Here is a 17,481-nt window from a genome sequence, read left to right on the forward strand (position 1 = left end):
ACATAGATATCATGGTGGGGCCCGCAGAGCACCGACCACCAGCCACGGGGCAGGTGGCAGAGTAGCCAATCCGTTCCGTCCAGCAGAGGGGTCGCTGCTGGCAGTGTCAGTATGCAATCCGCGTCGCTACAACTGCTGTCCGGGCACAGTAACAACCAATAGCGGGCGTTATAAAGCCGTTAAGGAGCGTGAAATATGGGAAGGGAAAAGAAGAGAAAGCGAGTAGAAAAGAATATGTGAAAAGGAAGAGAAAAAAGACGATTGGACCGAGAAATTTAAGCCTGGTCAGTCTCCTTTTATTTCTCCTCTCTCGCCTTGTGTTCCTCTTACAGCCTCTCTCTCCTTTTAGACCGAATCCCCACTCTCGTTCACCAAAAAAAAAAAAAAAAGATGGCAAAAGAAAGCATCCCTACAGCTCCATTTCCTTCTTCCATTCATGGCCTTTTCTTCTTTATGTAAAAGCTTGCTGTTTTTCTAAAAAAAATAGGAGAGAGAGTGATAGAGAGAGAAAGGTAGTGCTTTTCTTATTGTGTTAGTTTGTTTCTTTCTTCTTCTTATACTGATTGGTCTGCTTTTTATGTTGTTTTGAGGTGTTTTTTGGTGAGCTCTGAGGTTGTAGCAGATGAGTCTCGTAGGTTGTTAAAAAAAATAAAATAAATAAATAAAACCAATATCAAGGAGTTCACGGTGGTTTTGTTTTTTTATTGTTTTAGAGATTTCTTTTTCTTTTTCTATCTTTTTATTTTCTGTTTGGTTTCCTTGTTGTTGTAGTTGATCTTGATTTTACTGTGTTGGAATGTCTTTTTACGTGTTTCTATGTTTTATATTTAAAATCCAATGATGGAGTCTGTCGTTGAGGGTTTTTTCTGCTTGTTTGTAGTATCTTTTTCTTTGTTCGACTCTGTTTCATCCTTGCCTCTGTTGTATGGAGATAGGATACTCGACCGAGTATACGCACATACTCGTGTTTTCAGTTTGAATAAGTGGGGCCCATGGTATAGAACGTCGGTCTATTGTGCGATGGACAATGCGTATCTAAAATATCGTTGATAGGACGATCCTAGCCTTTCAATTCGTCGCTTGCAAATAGACAGTTGAGAAGTGTACCAGCAATCCAAATGCAACTGGAGAAGGAGCAGGATTGGCTATGGGATCTCCCAGTCACCAATTTTTCAAGACATAGTCGGTCGACCATTGGTGTCACCGGCTCGGTTGTATTTACACAAGGCCCGAGTATACTCCCAATGCCGCGATAATCTAATAAAGAACTTTGGTTTCTGCTTTGATACATGTCAAATAACCACTTGTTCTATAAACTTGAGCCGCTGGAAGATGGCACATCAACAGGCTAGGGATACCGATGTGGTGTGAGTGGGAATGTGTGTGGTGTATGAGTGTGTAAAAAATTAAATTAAATTAAATTAAAAGGAGAGAGAGAGAGAGAGAGAGAGAGAGAGAGAGAGAGAGAGAGAGAGAGAGACTTTAACGCTTCCCAAATGGAAGTAAATTGGGCAAGGGTGGAAAGACACAACTCACACCATAAACAACCTTTTGAGAGAATATATCACTGGAGCATATTTGCTGCATTGCCTAACCCATTTGAATTTCTCATGCGTCTATCTTGTCCAATAAATCCGTCTTGATTTTACCGAACACCCGCAATTCTGTTTCTTTCTATGAGAATTTGGATTGATAGGTCAAGATTCTGCGATGAAAACCACCAAGTATGTGAATTTGTGCAGATTTGATGGCGAAGGAATACACGGGCGACAAGCATTATCCATTGGAATCGAAGCGGAAGCGTCTCACATTGGTGTTTGGCGTGAGCGGCCTCTGTGTTCTGTTCTACATATTGGGTGCATGGCAAAATACTAGCCCCAACACATCCAACCGCTCCGAGGTCATAACCAAGGTTGGATGCGATCCAGCCACCAGTTCCCGCTCTGCAAACCTGCAATCATCTTCATCATCCACCCTCGACTTCCAGGCCCACCATCAGGTCAGCATCAACGAAAGCGTGATGGGGGCCCATACGTTCCCGCCGTGCGACATGAGTTACAGCGAACACACACCTTGCCAAGACCCAGAGCGGGCGAGGAAGTTCAAGGCGGAGAAGCTGATGTACCGAGAGCGGCATTGTCCCAAAAAGGAGGATCGTCTGTTGTGCTTGATCCCACCCCCACCCAAGTACAAGAACCCTTTCAAATGGCCTCAGAGCAGAGACTATGCATGGTATGATAACATCCCACATAGAGAACTCAGCATCGAGAAAGCCATTCAGAACTGGATCCAAGTTGAAGGTGATCGGTTTAGATTCCCTGGTGGCGGTACCATGTTTCCTCGAGGAGCAGATGCTTATATCGACGATATAGATGAGCTCATCCCTTTAACTAATGGGAAGATCCGAACGGCCATCGATACAGGCTGTGGAGTAAGAACAGTCATATTTTCCTTTTCATGGCTTCAATGTTTAGTAGTGAAAAATCCTCTCCTTAAAATTTTACCTTTCTGGATCTGAACCATTCATAGGTGGGCCCGGCATAAATCAGGTCGGCCTGCTCATCAGGTGGGTCACATTTGTTTGTCGAATGCAGACCGCCGGTCAATTTAGAGTAACCATCCATTTTTATGATGCACACCCAGCCAAGGTCACGAGTGGTTTGGGGCCCACCTGATGGATGGCCGGATCTGGCATATTGATGCAGGGATGGACGTGATGAGGTTGAGCACCATCTTTCTTGGGAGGATAACTATTCCGAATTCATGAAACTACTCTTGACTCCTCGTAAAAATACCTTGAATCCCTGAGGAAATTAAAAAAATAGAAATAATTCAAGAAATTCATAATAAATTGATTGATTCTTAAAAAACTAGCTTACACCCTTTTAAATAGTAAAATATTAGAAATAAGTTTTGGAAGCAAATATAACCAAAACTCCTAGAAAACGTGACTTTCTACACTGTCATGATTTCTATTAGGCATCATAGTTTTCGGCCAAGAAATAATAATTGTCCTATTTCTCTTAACCACGCTATTCTCCTAATATTTCTAAGCACGTTTCATGTTGGACACAATTCCTAAAGCCCAATGGATGAAGAGTTACAATCAAACTAAAACTTACTATCAATAGTATAAACGAAATTAAAATGAAAATTCAGCCGTCGATCTGACGGAATCTTGCAAATTCAGCATGGGCAACCCGACTAGGCTAAAGTAGCTTCTCCTACCCAAAATCATATACGGCACATCAGATAACTCATTCTAGTTTATGAGATACGCCCGTTTTAAGGTTTTGACGGTCCGGATCAATTCCGCCTCCGATCGGGGCTTTTTTGGTCCATCTTAGCCATGAAATTGTATGCGACCCGCTCTACATCACACATGTAGGATGAAGATAATTCAAAATCCTCATTGCTCGATATCGGTACCAGGCCTCTTCTTAGTATGTGAATTTCTGAGATGTCTTTGTTTTGGCTGGGTGTTGGAGGTGGCAAGCTGGGGAGCTTATCTGCTAAATAGAGACATCTTGACAATGTCATTTGCTCCAAGGGACACACATGAAGCTCAGGTCCAGTTCGCGTTGGAACGGGGAGTTCCGGCCATGATTGGTGTACTGGCATCTGAACGAATGCCGTACCCTGCCAGATCTTTTGATATGGCCCACTGCTCTCGCTGCTTGATCCCTTGGAATGATTTCGGTAAGGTTTTAATTTCCAATTCGATTGATATTCATAGCTGTTTTTACTTGGTCTTCTATCTCAAATTCAATTGAAACCATGTTAAGATTGTAAATGTTTTAGACTGCGTTTTGATACGAACCTGAATTAAATATATGTACTTTTTAGTTCAATAAAGAGAAAAATGTCTGAATTGTAACAATGCTTTCCTAATATTTACAATGAAATTGCAGTTTCATTCCTTTCAAGCATGATTTGAAAGTATTGTAATTGCAATTTGGAGCAAAGTCTCTCAATGAATACAGGGATTGGTAATTACAATTTGGTCATTTTGCTCTCTATTGAACTGAATTGTAGCAATTCAATTCGATAGTGCATCTAAACATGTCCTGGTGTTTTGAATTGATTGAATTTTCCTTAGACCAAAGATTTTTTTTTTTTTTTTGGGTGCAGACGGGCTATATCTGATTGAATTGGACAGAGTTCTACGGCCGGGAGGTTATTGGATTCTCTCTGGCCCACCAATCCGTTGGAAGAAATACCACAGAGGCTGGGAAAGGACCAAAGAAGATCTGAAACAAGAGCAAGATGCGATCGAGGATGTTGCAAGGAGCATCTGTTGGACAAAAGTAATAGAAAAGGATGATCTTGCAATTTGGCAAAAACCCATCAACCATGTCGAGTGCGTTAAAAGCAGAACAATTTATAAGACGCCCCATATATGCAAAGATGACAATCCAGATACAGCCTGGTAAGACGCTCATTAACTGCCTCCATTCATCAACTGAAATCTGTGTTTGGATGCCATATTGAATCGAATTGCTACAATCGTAATCCTAAAGCTTGGTAACTCGACTAGAAAGTCGGCCGAGTCCACTTCGCTCAACAAGATTTCAAGTGAGTCACAAAGAAACTTGCCTGACAACAAGCTGACTCGCTCGAAATGATGTCGAATATAGTGACTCGAGCACGAAGGTGAGCTGTTTTGCTGTTAAAATTTAAATATAGCAGCAAGTTTCGAGCTGTTGAACTTCACTAATGAAACAAACACATGTAACCACATGCCACCAACCGATCCGTTTCTTCCTACTGGGGGTACTTATTTATATTCTACAATTATTTGAATATATTTAATTTAATTATTGAATACCGAGTCAAGTCGAGTGAAGATGGAACCGAGTCAACCCAACATTGATGGATGTTAAGTCAAGTCGAGTTTCTGGATTCTGAACTACATCTACAATTTGAATCCAGTCCTTGGTATGAATACAAACCTAAATGCATTTTTGTTTTTTTTTTTTTTTTCTATTCTTTTTGTTTTTGAAAGCTATGCAATTTCGTCATTTAGGCTTTGCTGAGCTAATTATTGCAATTCACTTCAATTGTGCACCCGAACGCTGCACTATAGAAGTTGAAAGATGTTGGGTTACTCAGACCACTATACACAACCAATCAGTGTACACCTACTCACTATAAAAATTGCATTTTGAGAATCCAAACATGCATTTCTCTCTCTTTATTTTTGGTTCAAAACTTGATTCAGATTCAATCCCAAGTCTGAGTTGACTCGAACTCAGGCATTCGATTGAGTTTTCTTGCATTCATTTCAGCTCTCTCTGGTTTTGGATATACCCCTTGTATCGAGTGGCAGATTTTTAGCTGATTTGGTTATGATTCCTATACAAAGGTACAAGAAAATGGAACCTTGCATAACCCCACTGCCTGAAGTAAATAGCGAAAGTGAAGTAGCCGGTGGGGCAGTGGAGAAATGGCCAGCCCGGGCATTTGCAGTCCCACCTAGAATAAGGAGTGGATCTATTCCTGGAATAACCGCTACGAAATTCCAAGAGGACAATGATGTATGGAGAGAGAGGGTCGCATACTACAAGCGGATCATCCCTCCTCTATCTAAAGGACGTTACCGTAACATAATGGACATGAATGCCATGCTTGGAGGGTTCTCCGCCGCGCTACTGAAATACCCATTATGGGTCATGAATGTGGTCCCCACCGATTCGAACCACGATACTCTTGGTGTGATCTACGAGCGTGGATTCATCGGGACATATCAGGACTGGTGCGAAGCCTTCTCTACGTATCCCAGAACATATGATCTCATCCATGCTAATGGCGTGTTCACCATCTATCAGGACAGGTAAACAGTTCGACGATCAATAATCAGCTCTAAAGTGCCCGTCTGATCTGAGAGATACGAGCTGTTCATGAAGTGGGCCCCTACATGTACATACCAATCATCAGGTGGACCATGTGTATGTTTAAAGTGTACAGTATTCTTCATGTATTTAATAATCATTTTATTCTTCATATAGCGGCCCATTTGATGAACGGTATGGATCTCTCAGATGCGCCATGGTAGCAATGTAGTGAGCCAGAGTACAAGTTGTGATGGATATATGTTTTTTTTTTTTGTAATGAATGCAGGTGTGACATTACATACATTCTGTTGGAGATGGATAGGATACTGAGGCCAGAAGGAACAGCAGTATTCAGAGATACAGTGGATATACTGGTGAAGATACAAGGCATAATTGGAGGGATGAGATGGAAGAGTGAGATCATGGATCATGAAAGTGGGCCATTTAATGCTGAGAAAATCCTAGTTGCTGTGAAAACTTACTGGACTGGCGAGGCTACAGAAGAGAAGTAACTAATATTTGTAATTTTTCTTCCTGAGAGAGGGGTTCTTTTCTCCTGAATTGTGCTGTCTCATCAGCCGTACATATGGCGTGCGTGGTACGTGTTGATCCAGACAATTCAGATCATAGGATGTGGTCCCCTGTAGATGAGAATAGCCCGAAATACGCTGAGTGAATGATATCAACCATCTAATTTTTGTTCTTAACCGTCCGTTTGGTTTAACTACCAATTTTATTATTGGGACCGTTCGATCAGTGTGTTTTTCAGGCTATGCTACATCCACATGGTGGCATACGATTTGGACGGTCTCGATTGATGTCCATCCGTGTCATGTGTACGGTGGTTGAGGATGGCAACTTAAAGGTTGGCGGTTGTAGTACGTGGGTTTTGCCTTATTCTATCAATATATGAAACTGTAAAGAGTAGGGTGTTATGGTTTTTTTTGTTTTTTTTTTTTTCAAGTTTTTTGGGTTAGCATATTAGTACACACCCATGTCAGTACACACACTCCATGTTAGCCACCGCCACTAGGGATCGATACCAAGGAGTAGGGTGTTATGCTTATGCATGATCTTGAGATGGGTTCGTTTTATTAGCTTCTATCTCGAGTATAGTAGGTCACAATATCAAATGTTCAGGATCTTCAAGCTCCTGATGAGGCGCACCAGATGAATGGATTAGATAGAACGTATGTACAAATGGGCCCCACACATAAACCTATGGTCAGCGTCCCCTCCCCCCATTGTATCCTGTGGTATGGCCCATCTGAGCTGTGGGTCGGGCAGATATTTTGCCCCAGGGCGTATCGTCTGAAGGGCGCACGTGATGGACAGATTGGCTGCTACACATACGGCACGGTGGGCCAACGAAGCTAGAGCGTCATGCGCGTTGTGAAACAGGGCCGATTAGGTGCGGCCCGGATCTTATCCACGGCCTGACCGTGAGACCTACTATGACGCTTTTGTAGTATATCCACGCCGTCCATCCATTTTTATGGATCATTTTAGGACATGAGACAAAAAATGAATCAAATCCAAAAATCAGTTGGATCACATTATACGAAACATTAGTGATTGGCTATTAAAAACTTCCTGTGGGCTATACAAATTTTGGATCAAGCTGATATTTGATTTTCCATTCACCCATTTCTGTGTGACCTTACCAACAGGTTGGATGGAAAATAAACATTACTGTGTTACTGTGGGCCATAGGAAGTTTTTAACTGTGCGCTTTCAATCATCACAGTTTCCGGTAAGTATGGTACACCTGAGATTTGTATTGCCTCGTTTGTGGGCTCATGCATAACTGAACTAGCAAAACGGATAGATGGCGTGAATATACTGCGCATACATCAAAGTGGGCCCCACGGTCAGAGCCGCACCTAATCCGCTCCCGCGTGTAACAGGTGTTGCAGAGGATTCGGTCGGAATGGAAAAGGACTAGTCACCTGCAACCTGTAAGGAAAGATGGCGCCAAACGGCAATAAGGGCCCACCACAGAAAAAGAAGGATGAGTGGCTATAATGACATTTCACAATCATTCTGAAGACGAATACAATGAAATCGTAATGGGCTTCAACCATTATTTTGGACGGTAATGGGTAGGTTTTGGCCGGGATCAAGGTAGGCCAGGGCCTAGTACATCAACTAAGACCGTGAGGCTCAGGCCAATAATGGGCTAGCATAGCAGGCTCAAGACCAAGCCCAAAATGATTGGTTGTACCAGGACGCGATCCAGTCCAACTCGAAAATTGATAAAATCACTATTTTACTCTTGAATGTTCCTGATCCATCTGCTTATCAAATGGCTACTTGTAGACAGAGAAATAGATATGAATGAAACCATCAGTCTAGGTTCAAGATAAGAGAGTGGATTCGGTCGGGTAGGGGTAACAAGGATTTCTGTCATGCCGTGACCGGGGGACCTACCTTGATGTATGTGTTGTATATCCACGCCGTTTATCCCCTTTTCCAGCTCATTTTTAGATATGGGCCAAAAAAAAATGAAGCAGATCAAAATCTTAGGTGGACCCAACCACATGAAACAGTGGTGATTGAATGCCCGCCATTAAAAACTTCCCCGGGCCCACTGTAATGTTTATTTTCCAATCAACCTGTTATAACGCCACACGTATCAGCTTGATTCAAAACTTGTGGTCCAAACGAAGCTTTTAACGGTCAATCACCACTGGAAACCCTGGTCAGGACCGTGCTGTGTTGGCTGAGCCCAGGCACAGATAAGCTACCCGGCCTTACCCAACATCGTGTGGCCTTGACTGTGCGACCCATATGCGGAATATCCACGCCATCCTTCCATTTTTCCAATAGTGGGATATAACGCACGTACATACTACATCTAAAGTTCTATTGGCCTGGTGGGGGATAAAATGACTTCAGTGGCCCCACTAAGAAATTGATCCTGCCATGGAATGCCCAGCGGGACTGGCTCGTTGGGTCGCATGGGCTGCCTTTCTCATTGCCACCGTTAATCCTATAGTGTTGTTGTTCAATCTAGATATGTCGCCACACATGTACAAATGGCCTGAATTCGGCCAAATGCGTGCAATAGGATTATTGTTTGAAGTATCCCCGTGATATCGAAATATCCTTGATATCACCTGCATCGCCCCCCTAACGATACTGATAATATTGGTAGTATCAGAAATTCTAGGTATCAACAATGTATTGTTAATTATTGCTAATGTATCAATATCACCAAATTTTTTTTGATTGCATTGCTTATATTGTCGATGTATCCAATTGCTAAATCTTTTTTACCATGTAACTCTCAAGTGTTGCTTGTATCACCGGTGGATTGGCGTTGTTTTAGTAATATCAATAAATATGTCTTGGTATCACTAAAAATTTATTTATTAAAAAATTTAAAATTTTAATTTTTTAATAGGCGCATGACTCTATACTGTGTTTAATTTGTCAACGATGATATTAATAATATTGCGATATTATCGTTATCACAACATGGGTGATATCAATACCATAATCTTTTATTTTCTTTTCAGTTGTTGATGATTTTTCAGAAAAATATCATGTGTTGTAAATATTTTAAAATATTGATGGATGTTTTAATGGAATGTTGGATAGCTAAATCGATATAAGAAATTGATGGGATGGTTAGACTGATTTCTTATAAGAACACATGCTTTTAGGCTCCTATTAAATGAAAACTTATTGTGTATATATTCTTTTTTGTAATTTTTTTATTAATAAATATGCAAATATATGTATTTTAGCATATCTTAAAGTTTTATTGAAAAATGCTATTGTTTTTCCCAAGTTTCCCGGTATTTTCGTTTATCAATGATATTTTAGCAATATCGTTATTGTTGTCGCATCCTCGGCTACCGATATCAATACTTTGAACACTGACTAGGAGTAGTGATAAGTGTGCCAAAACCATACTTGAAATTGTGTGGTAGGATATAAGAGTTAATAATTGCACGTATGTGGAAGCTTTGCAGAATTAGAAAATGAATGGTTGTATCCTAAAGAGGGAGGGAGGGCGAATAAGACCACTTAAAAATTATGCCAATTAAAATAAATTTGGGTTATTTAAACTAATTTATCAATTAAACTAATCAAGGAAAATAACACTTAAGCTTTCAAGCCAAAAGTAAGTCTAATCACATAAATTACAAATCATATATCGAAAAGAAACTAGTCTATAATCAAGATAGTTAACTTATGTGTGAGATGTACTAACTATTCAACTCCTAGCATTCATCTAATCATGCATACATATAATTAGCAAATTAAATCTACAAGCATAATTAGAAATGTGGTCAAATGACAATTTCAAACACAAACATATATAGTGGTTCAGTTTCTCTACTCTACTTCGAGTTGACGCACTCTCCCGAGTGTACGAATAGTCACTATCAGAAGTTTTTAATAAGTTCACCCCTAACCTTTATAGGCCCACACAAGGACCTAATGTACACTCCCGTCGAGGCTCCCTTAGAGACTTAGTTGGCTTTCTATCTGTGATCATGCCAAATATTGGATATTTATCCTCTTAATTACATTAGCTTTCTTGATATTCAAGTGTTAATTTGATATATATATATATATATATATATATATATATATATATATATATATATATAGGGAAAAGGTTTATGCGCTCGACCTCACGTGTCCGTCCCATAAGGTCGAGCTGTGTGGGCCCCACCGTGATGCGTTTCGAACATCTAACCCATCAGTCAGATGCAACATTCCATCATGGGCCTAGGTCTCAAAAATCAAGTCAATCCATGACTTGTGTGGGCCACACCACATACAGAAGTGGGGAGTGGTCGTGCACCATTAAAACATTCATAATCAGTTTTTTGGGCCCACCGAGATGTGGTTTGCAAATCCAGACCATCCATTATGTGTGTCACACTTGCATGACGGTTCAGACCAAGTTTCAGCAACATTCAAAACTCGGGTGGGCCCCACCAAGTGCTTTTATATGTTTTAACGATGTTTCACATGATTTTAGATGGTATGGCCCACCTGAGTTCCGTATACAGCTGATTTTTGGGATATCCCATAATTTAGAGGGTACCCATCAAATGCACGGTGTTGATGGTCGACACGCATCACGGTGGGGCCCACACAGCTGGACCTCACGGGAGCTAATCGTGAGGTCGAGCGCATAGTACCTTTTCCCATATATATATATATATATATATATATATATATATATATATATATATATATATATATATATATATATATATATATATATAAGTGTTATAATGTATAAAGTACACCTTTGTTTGTCAAATTTCGTTTAGACAAAACAACTTATGAAGTGGCCCATCTAATGTGGATCAAGATGGAAAGTTTAAGACTCTACTTCAAGTTAAGTAGTGGATCAAGATGGAAAGGTCAAGACTCTACTATAACTCAAATAGTGGATGAAGATGAAAAATTCAAGTTCTACTAAGTTCAAGATGATTGAGTTCAAGTTCTACTAAAGTTCTAATAGAAGATCAAGCTCTATCTTTAACTACAAGCTCTATTGAATATTCAAATATAAGAACAAATTCCATAAAGTTCAAGCTACTTCAAAAGTTTAGTCATATCAGATATAACAAACCCTAAAAAGACCCTAGGCCTATGTACTTTCAAAATATAACTTAAATGAGTTTCTATGTTTATGTTAGGCTAAAGTTCAACTAGTTCAAGCTAACGTTCGACTAGTCTAAGGATTTTTCGACCAGTCTTACTTTAAATTGTAGAAAAATGGATTTTTTTCGTTACTTCTTCGACCAGTCGAGCAGACTGCTCGACCAGTTGAAGATGGGCCTTCGACCAGTCGAGGGTTACTCGACTCGAAGTCCAGCAATTGAATCAATTCGGATTTTTTGCACCCTCGACCAATCGAAGACTATGCTCGACCAGTCAAACAGGGCCCTCGACCAGTCGAGCAGGGCCTTTGACCAGTCAAAGTTTTATTTTATCTTATCGCGCTCAAATTTGAAAATTTGTTGGAATGGAATCCGGTTCTTAGACGAGTCAAAGTAACAACTTTTCTGCCTATAAATAGAGGCTTTCTCTCAATCCAAAAATACAATTCAAGTATATCAAATCCATCATTAAGAGAGATATAAGCCTCTACTATACTCAAGCTGTTGCATGGTATTTATAAATTTTTAATAGCTTATTTGTTTTAATTCCTTGATCTCTTATGCTTTGAATTTTATTTTATAAAGAGAGTAAATACTCTTCTTTGAGATCTTAAGGAATTCAAACAAGTAGTATTAGGTTTGAATTTATTTAAAATTAATCTAGAACCTTGAACTCTTGTCTATGTGACTGAACATTAAACAATCTACTACAAGACAAGTGGTTTTACGGCTACATTGACTGATACATCTTCAAAGGAGAAAATGAGTATATTTTTCTTTTATATTGGTTTTATTGAGATAGCTAGAAAATCTCGTTTGTTGGTTTTCCTAAGATGGCCAGAAAATCTCAGTGAGGGGTTTTTTTATTTATGATAGTCCTTTAAAATCACAACTATATCAGGTTTTAAGGTGACCCTAAGAAAATCTTATTTTTAGTGAAAGCCAATATCACATGAATAGTGATTACTGGGAGTGGAGTAGGTGTGGTTGTTTGAGAACAGTTGTTGTATACAGCGAACCACTATAATTCTGTGTTGTGGTGAATGTTTACTTTTTTGTATTTGTGGAGAATGTTTGTAATTCCATTTATGTAAAAGTGGTGAATGTTTGTAATAGATAGTTTTATTTTCTCTTGCTTGGTTTGAGATCTTGATTTCTACAAACGTTCATGAAATAAAGTTGTCCTACCTAAACTTCGTTTAGGTGTAGGTTGTCCTACGAACTAGTTTGAATCAATTTTTCAATACTAGTATGATTGAGTTTTCTGATTTATTTATTATTTCAGCACTTTAATTTTTTTATTTGGCATAGTCCTATTCACCCCCCTCTAGGACTCCTTAAGCTCACCTTTTCATATATATATATATAACACCCTGATTCTTATAACCCGAGGATGATCACTCGAGTACGAGAATTCCGAGAGCTATGTCATACTATATAACTACCATTCATGTAATGTTCAACACCTTTCATAATATCGACACATAACTACTATATAAACTATTTAAACAAGTTCATCATGTGTAAATGGAAGTAAAAAAGTAAAGCAAGATCTCACAGCAAGGGATTTTTAATTACGATTCGCAAACCTAGCAAAACTAAGATAATGTCTGAAAACATGGAAGTAAATAGATCCTATATCATCAGTTAAGCTCCAACGATTCAACCGTGTCAACATACTGTCCTTCATCTCCATACTCCTCATCAACTGCACCAGAGGTCTCGTCATAGGCGCCATCTTCCTCCCTCATACCTGTGTTTATTTGGTGCAACCGCATGATTGGGTGAGTGAAAACTCAATGGGAATTTCCCTCATAGATTCAATCATATCATATTATTCCAATATAGGTTAACGTAGCATATTCGATTCATAAGGAAGTACAACTACATATGCATATGCATGGATGTATAAATGTATGTTCAAGTCACAGATCTGGGTATGCACATCCAGCTGTCAAAATAAAAGACTGCCCGTGGTAGGTAAACTACCTAGAAAAGGCCATGAAGGTTAGCGCGCCCAAAGATGACCTCTTGGAAAAGTACATAGGGTACGCCCGAGGAGGTATTAAAATCCCGAAAAAGCCTCATATAAGAAAGGAGCGGCCCATAGTGGTGCAAATGCACATACTCTGATGGTCGAATTTAAGTAAGAGAACCTTTTGCAACCCAACAAGATGTGACTTACGATGAACACTCGAAAAAGCTCTCATATTATGCGTGGATGTTATGCACCATAACACTTATGTATGCTTCATTGATAGGATAGGAATGTCCATAAAATTGTAAGTATAAAACATCCGTCCATGAGTTTAATAGAGTTTTCCATAATTTCTTTACATTCAACGAAGGCTCAACAAACATCATGTAAAGCCTCAAGTGAGCTTATGAATTAGTTACGGGTCCTTTTATATCTCTAAAGGAGACATCTTATACACATTCCTTGCACAACTCACAATGTAATATGAATTAAGAGTTGTAAGGCCCAAGTCATATTATTAAAATTAAGCTCATGATATAGAGGTGACAAGAGGAATTTTAGTACTATGATCAATCCATAACAACTATGAGAGATGGAATTCATATCCTTACTTGGAGCACTACTTGGGAACAAAATCGTATTTCCCATATTGTGAGATCTACCCCTATGATAGCATCAAGTAAGCTAGAAACTAGCAAGTCATGAAGAAATTTTTCACTATACAGTTTATAGGTAATCTGGCATGAAGTTTCATGTTTTCATCATGTGTAATGGAAAACTAATCATAGGCAATTAATTATAAATGTAGCATGGAAATTATATTACAATACTTCCTACACATAATCAAAGAAACATGATATTAAAAGATTACTTCATGGAAATTCACTTAACTAGGAATTAGAAGATGCAACTAGGAATAATAAATCTCTAAAATTCTCTACAATGGGTATTTAATCTATATGGGAATTTATGAAGGGAAGAAGCTATGGGGGATGCTCCTCACCTTGATGTTGTTGTTGGAGTTGATTGAAGGGGATTATCCTTTAAGGTGACAGTGACTAGCAGTACCTGTAGGGGCATTATAAGCTTCCAGTGAGTTATGACCGAGTTGAGTAAGTTGGGATTATCAACTACCAACTAGTTGAGTTCATTTCAAGGGTTTTGTTAGCCATAGGGTTAAATTAAAGGTCCATTGAACCCAATGTTTCTCAAAATCATTCACAACTGGTTAGAGTCAACTTGACTCAGCTGGAAGACTGACCGAGTTAGCTCGACAACGGTATTGAGTTGACCCAGTGGGCTAGATGATCGGGTCGCCCCATACTGGGCAGATCTGGAATGCCCCTAATTGGGCCTTAACTCACTGCACTGAGTTATTTCTCAAGCCCAGCGGAGTTAGATTCATTCTCCTGTATTTCACTTGAGTCACTGACTCAGTGGCGACTCCAGTGCAAACGGCACTTCTACCCACAGCTCTTGACGAACCAAAACTCAGTTCGAAGCCCCGGACCTAGCTCCAGGAAAACCGACCGCTGCCATGGAGGCAGACCAGGGATTTCACCTCAGGATGTGGAGTTGAGTCACTTAACTCGTGACCGAGTTGGTGTGATTACGAACACAATCAGTCGGGTGAGTGGAATCCCCTAGCAACAAAGGAAAAAATGGACGGGGTTACCTGATCAGGGATGGTTTCTGGTTGTTGAAAAGGCCTGGACACAGCGTACTCAACTTCGGATCCGTCGGAGCTCGAACCTATGTCTCCCTGACTCAATCCCGAATGCCATTTCGAGGTGGAATGGCTTGATATAGCAGAGGATTCAGGTCATTTTACTGATTAGCTGATAAGAAGTTGAGAGAAGGGTGGGTTTTGATCTCCTTTCCTGAGCTGAGGATAGGGATTAGAGTTGCCTGAAGCAGGACCTATGGCAAGACTGAGAAGTCTCAGACAGCCGGCTGGAAACTCGTTCCAGCGGCTATCATCCCCAAACTCTCTCTATCTCACCTTACTTCCTTCTCCCACTCTATCTTCTCTCTTTCACTCTCATTTCTCTCTCTTTGTTCTTTCCTCTCTTTCTATTTCTTCTTTAGAAAACGAGCAACCCAACTAAGTCGGGTTGCAACACACCCTGCAACTCGCCCCAGCGGCGCTTAATCTCTCTCCATCTCCCTATCTTACTATTTCTATTCTTTCCTTTGCTAGTCTTGGGATTTGCTCTAAAAACCGGCTACTTATAGTTGTTTCCTCTTTTGGGTCTTTCTACGGCTAATCTCAAAGATTAGCGCGGAGTTGATATTTAATAGTCGAGAACAACTAGCCATTAGAATCTCTCCATGAGTCGAATCTTGTACATGGGCCTCAAATTTAAACTCTGATAGACATTAGAGGGGATGAGCCATGAGATGGATGGCTTGGATTTAAGAGACGGTTACTATTACAGAAAGTGGGTCCCACAATCAGTTTGGGGAAGTTGGTTGGCTGATAATGGCATCTTCGATTGGGATGGTTGATTCCTCGATCTAGGATGCTCAGATGGTCCAGATGGTGCCCATCAGGCTAGTGGGTCCCCCTCAATGGCGACGGAATGCCATAGTTTAAACGTGATTAGTCGCACTAAGGCGGTTTGCGCCGAACCACTATCTCGCCAATTTCTCAGGATTTTCTCATCTAGCTATGAGATTTCTAGCAACCCTAGAGTTGACACCAGGGATTTACTCGAGAGAGGCTTCTAGATGCTAACGATCGGCTGAGATGGATCATTTCTATAAATGAAATTATTCCTACCGCCTTTAGTCGTCGTCGTGGCATTACCAGAAATAGGGTGGTGATTGTGCTTTACATGGCATATATGCGCGTGGTCTTGAGCATACCTAGCCGTCCGGATCGCCAACTAAACGCGCCCCTTAAGAGGTCTTCCCATCTAGTCGTTGCGTCGGGGTGGCCTTGCTGCTCCATTGCTCGAGCGACCCAACAACCCACTTAATTACAATCCTGACCTAGGTTATGGTCAGTGGGATTCGCTAATCATGATGGACGGTTCGGATTTGATGACAACTCCAATCGACCCAAAAAGGTGGGCTCTCTGATGCAGACAAACGAGATTTTGAAAATGAGCAGTGACAGGAAAATCGGGTAGAATCCGACCCTTTTGGAATTTGTATCAGGTCAAACTCTGTTTGACTCGGTACCTTTGTTTTGTGTACTGCGTGTGCAGACTACCTGTGCACACGCACGGATCCGATGTGGGGTCCACATGAAGATCTAGGTCGATCAATCCACATGAAGATCTAGGTCGATCAATACCGTCTATTAGTCTTGAAAGGTCCTTAGACGCTTACGGTTGGAGTTCTGGTAAGTTTTGATTGCTTGTGAATGAGCTTTGAGTTGTTTGTTCCTCTTACAGGGCTTATGAATTGCCTTGGGCTGAGGATCAACCCACTTTTGTTCTTGTAAGATACCGTACTTAGAGATTTATCCTTGATGAGTGTTTGATCGTTTTCAGTTAAACCGTTGGTTTTTAAGTGGGGTGGTCGATCCGATTTTCAAGTTGATATTTATGATCAAAATTGAGGGTTGTTATAATCTCCCCTCCTAAAAAAAAATATCCTCGAAATTATACCTAAGGGGGGTTGTCGAAAAGGTGTGGGTACTTCTCTTCCATCTCCGCTTGATGCTCCCATGTTGCTTCCTCGACCCCGTGACGTGACCACAGAACCTTCACCAATGGAATGGTCTTGGTGTGTAGAATTTATTCTTTGTGGTCCAATATGCGAATTGAGGCTTCTATGTAGTTGGCGTCATCGTTCAACTCGACCTCCTCCTCCTCCCAGCTAATGATGTGAGACGCATCCGGTTCATATTTCTTCAATATAGATATGTGGAAAACATTATGAACGTTGATGAATTTCGACGGTAGAGCGAGACGGTACGCAACGGCTCAAACCCTGTCCATGACCTCGAAAGGCCCAATAAATCGAGGAGAGAGTTTCCCTTTCTTCCCGAATCGCATGACGCCCCTCATAGGAGAGATCTTCA

The 17,481-nt window shown here is 40.4% G+C and overlaps 1 protein-coding gene across 1 annotated transcript; it reads left to right on the top strand.

The window, feature by feature from the left end:
• The first annotated feature begins 1,542 nt into the window (after window positions 1–1,542).
• On the top strand, window positions 1,543–6,727 carry LOC131248752 (probable methyltransferase PMT18). Its single transcript, XM_058249198.1, has 5 exons — window positions 1,543–2,431; window positions 3,489–3,699; window positions 4,132–4,429; window positions 5,366–5,833; window positions 6,121–6,727. Exons 1-5 carry the CDS (start codon window positions 1,748–1,750, stop codon window positions 6,344–6,346), a joined length of 1,887 nt encoding a protein of 628 aa, XP_058105181.1. The 5' UTR covers window positions 1,543–1,747; the 3' UTR covers window positions 6,347–6,727.
• The last annotated feature ends 10,754 nt before the right edge of the window (window positions 6,728–17,481 follow it).

The sequence above is a fragment of the Magnolia sinica genome, chromosome 6 (genome assembly GCF_029962835.1).
Source record: "Magnolia sinica isolate HGM2019 chromosome 6, MsV1, whole genome shotgun sequence".
Classification (NCBI taxonomy): domain Eukaryota; kingdom Viridiplantae; phylum Streptophyta; class Magnoliopsida; order Magnoliales; family Magnoliaceae; genus Magnolia; species Magnolia sinica.

Coding starts and splice junctions, on each gene's coding strand:
- LOC131248752 (XM_058249198.1), top strand. CDS start 1,748: ATGGCGAAGGAATACACGGGCGACAAGCATTATCCATTGGAATCGAAG. Junction 3,700..4,131: donor GATCCCTTGGAATGATTTCG/GTAAGGTTTTAA, acceptor TTTTGGGTGCAG/ACGGGCTATATCTGATTGAA. Junction 5,834..6,120: donor TTCACCATCTATCAGGACAG/GTAAACAGTTCG, acceptor TAATGAATGCAG/GTGTGACATTACATACATTC.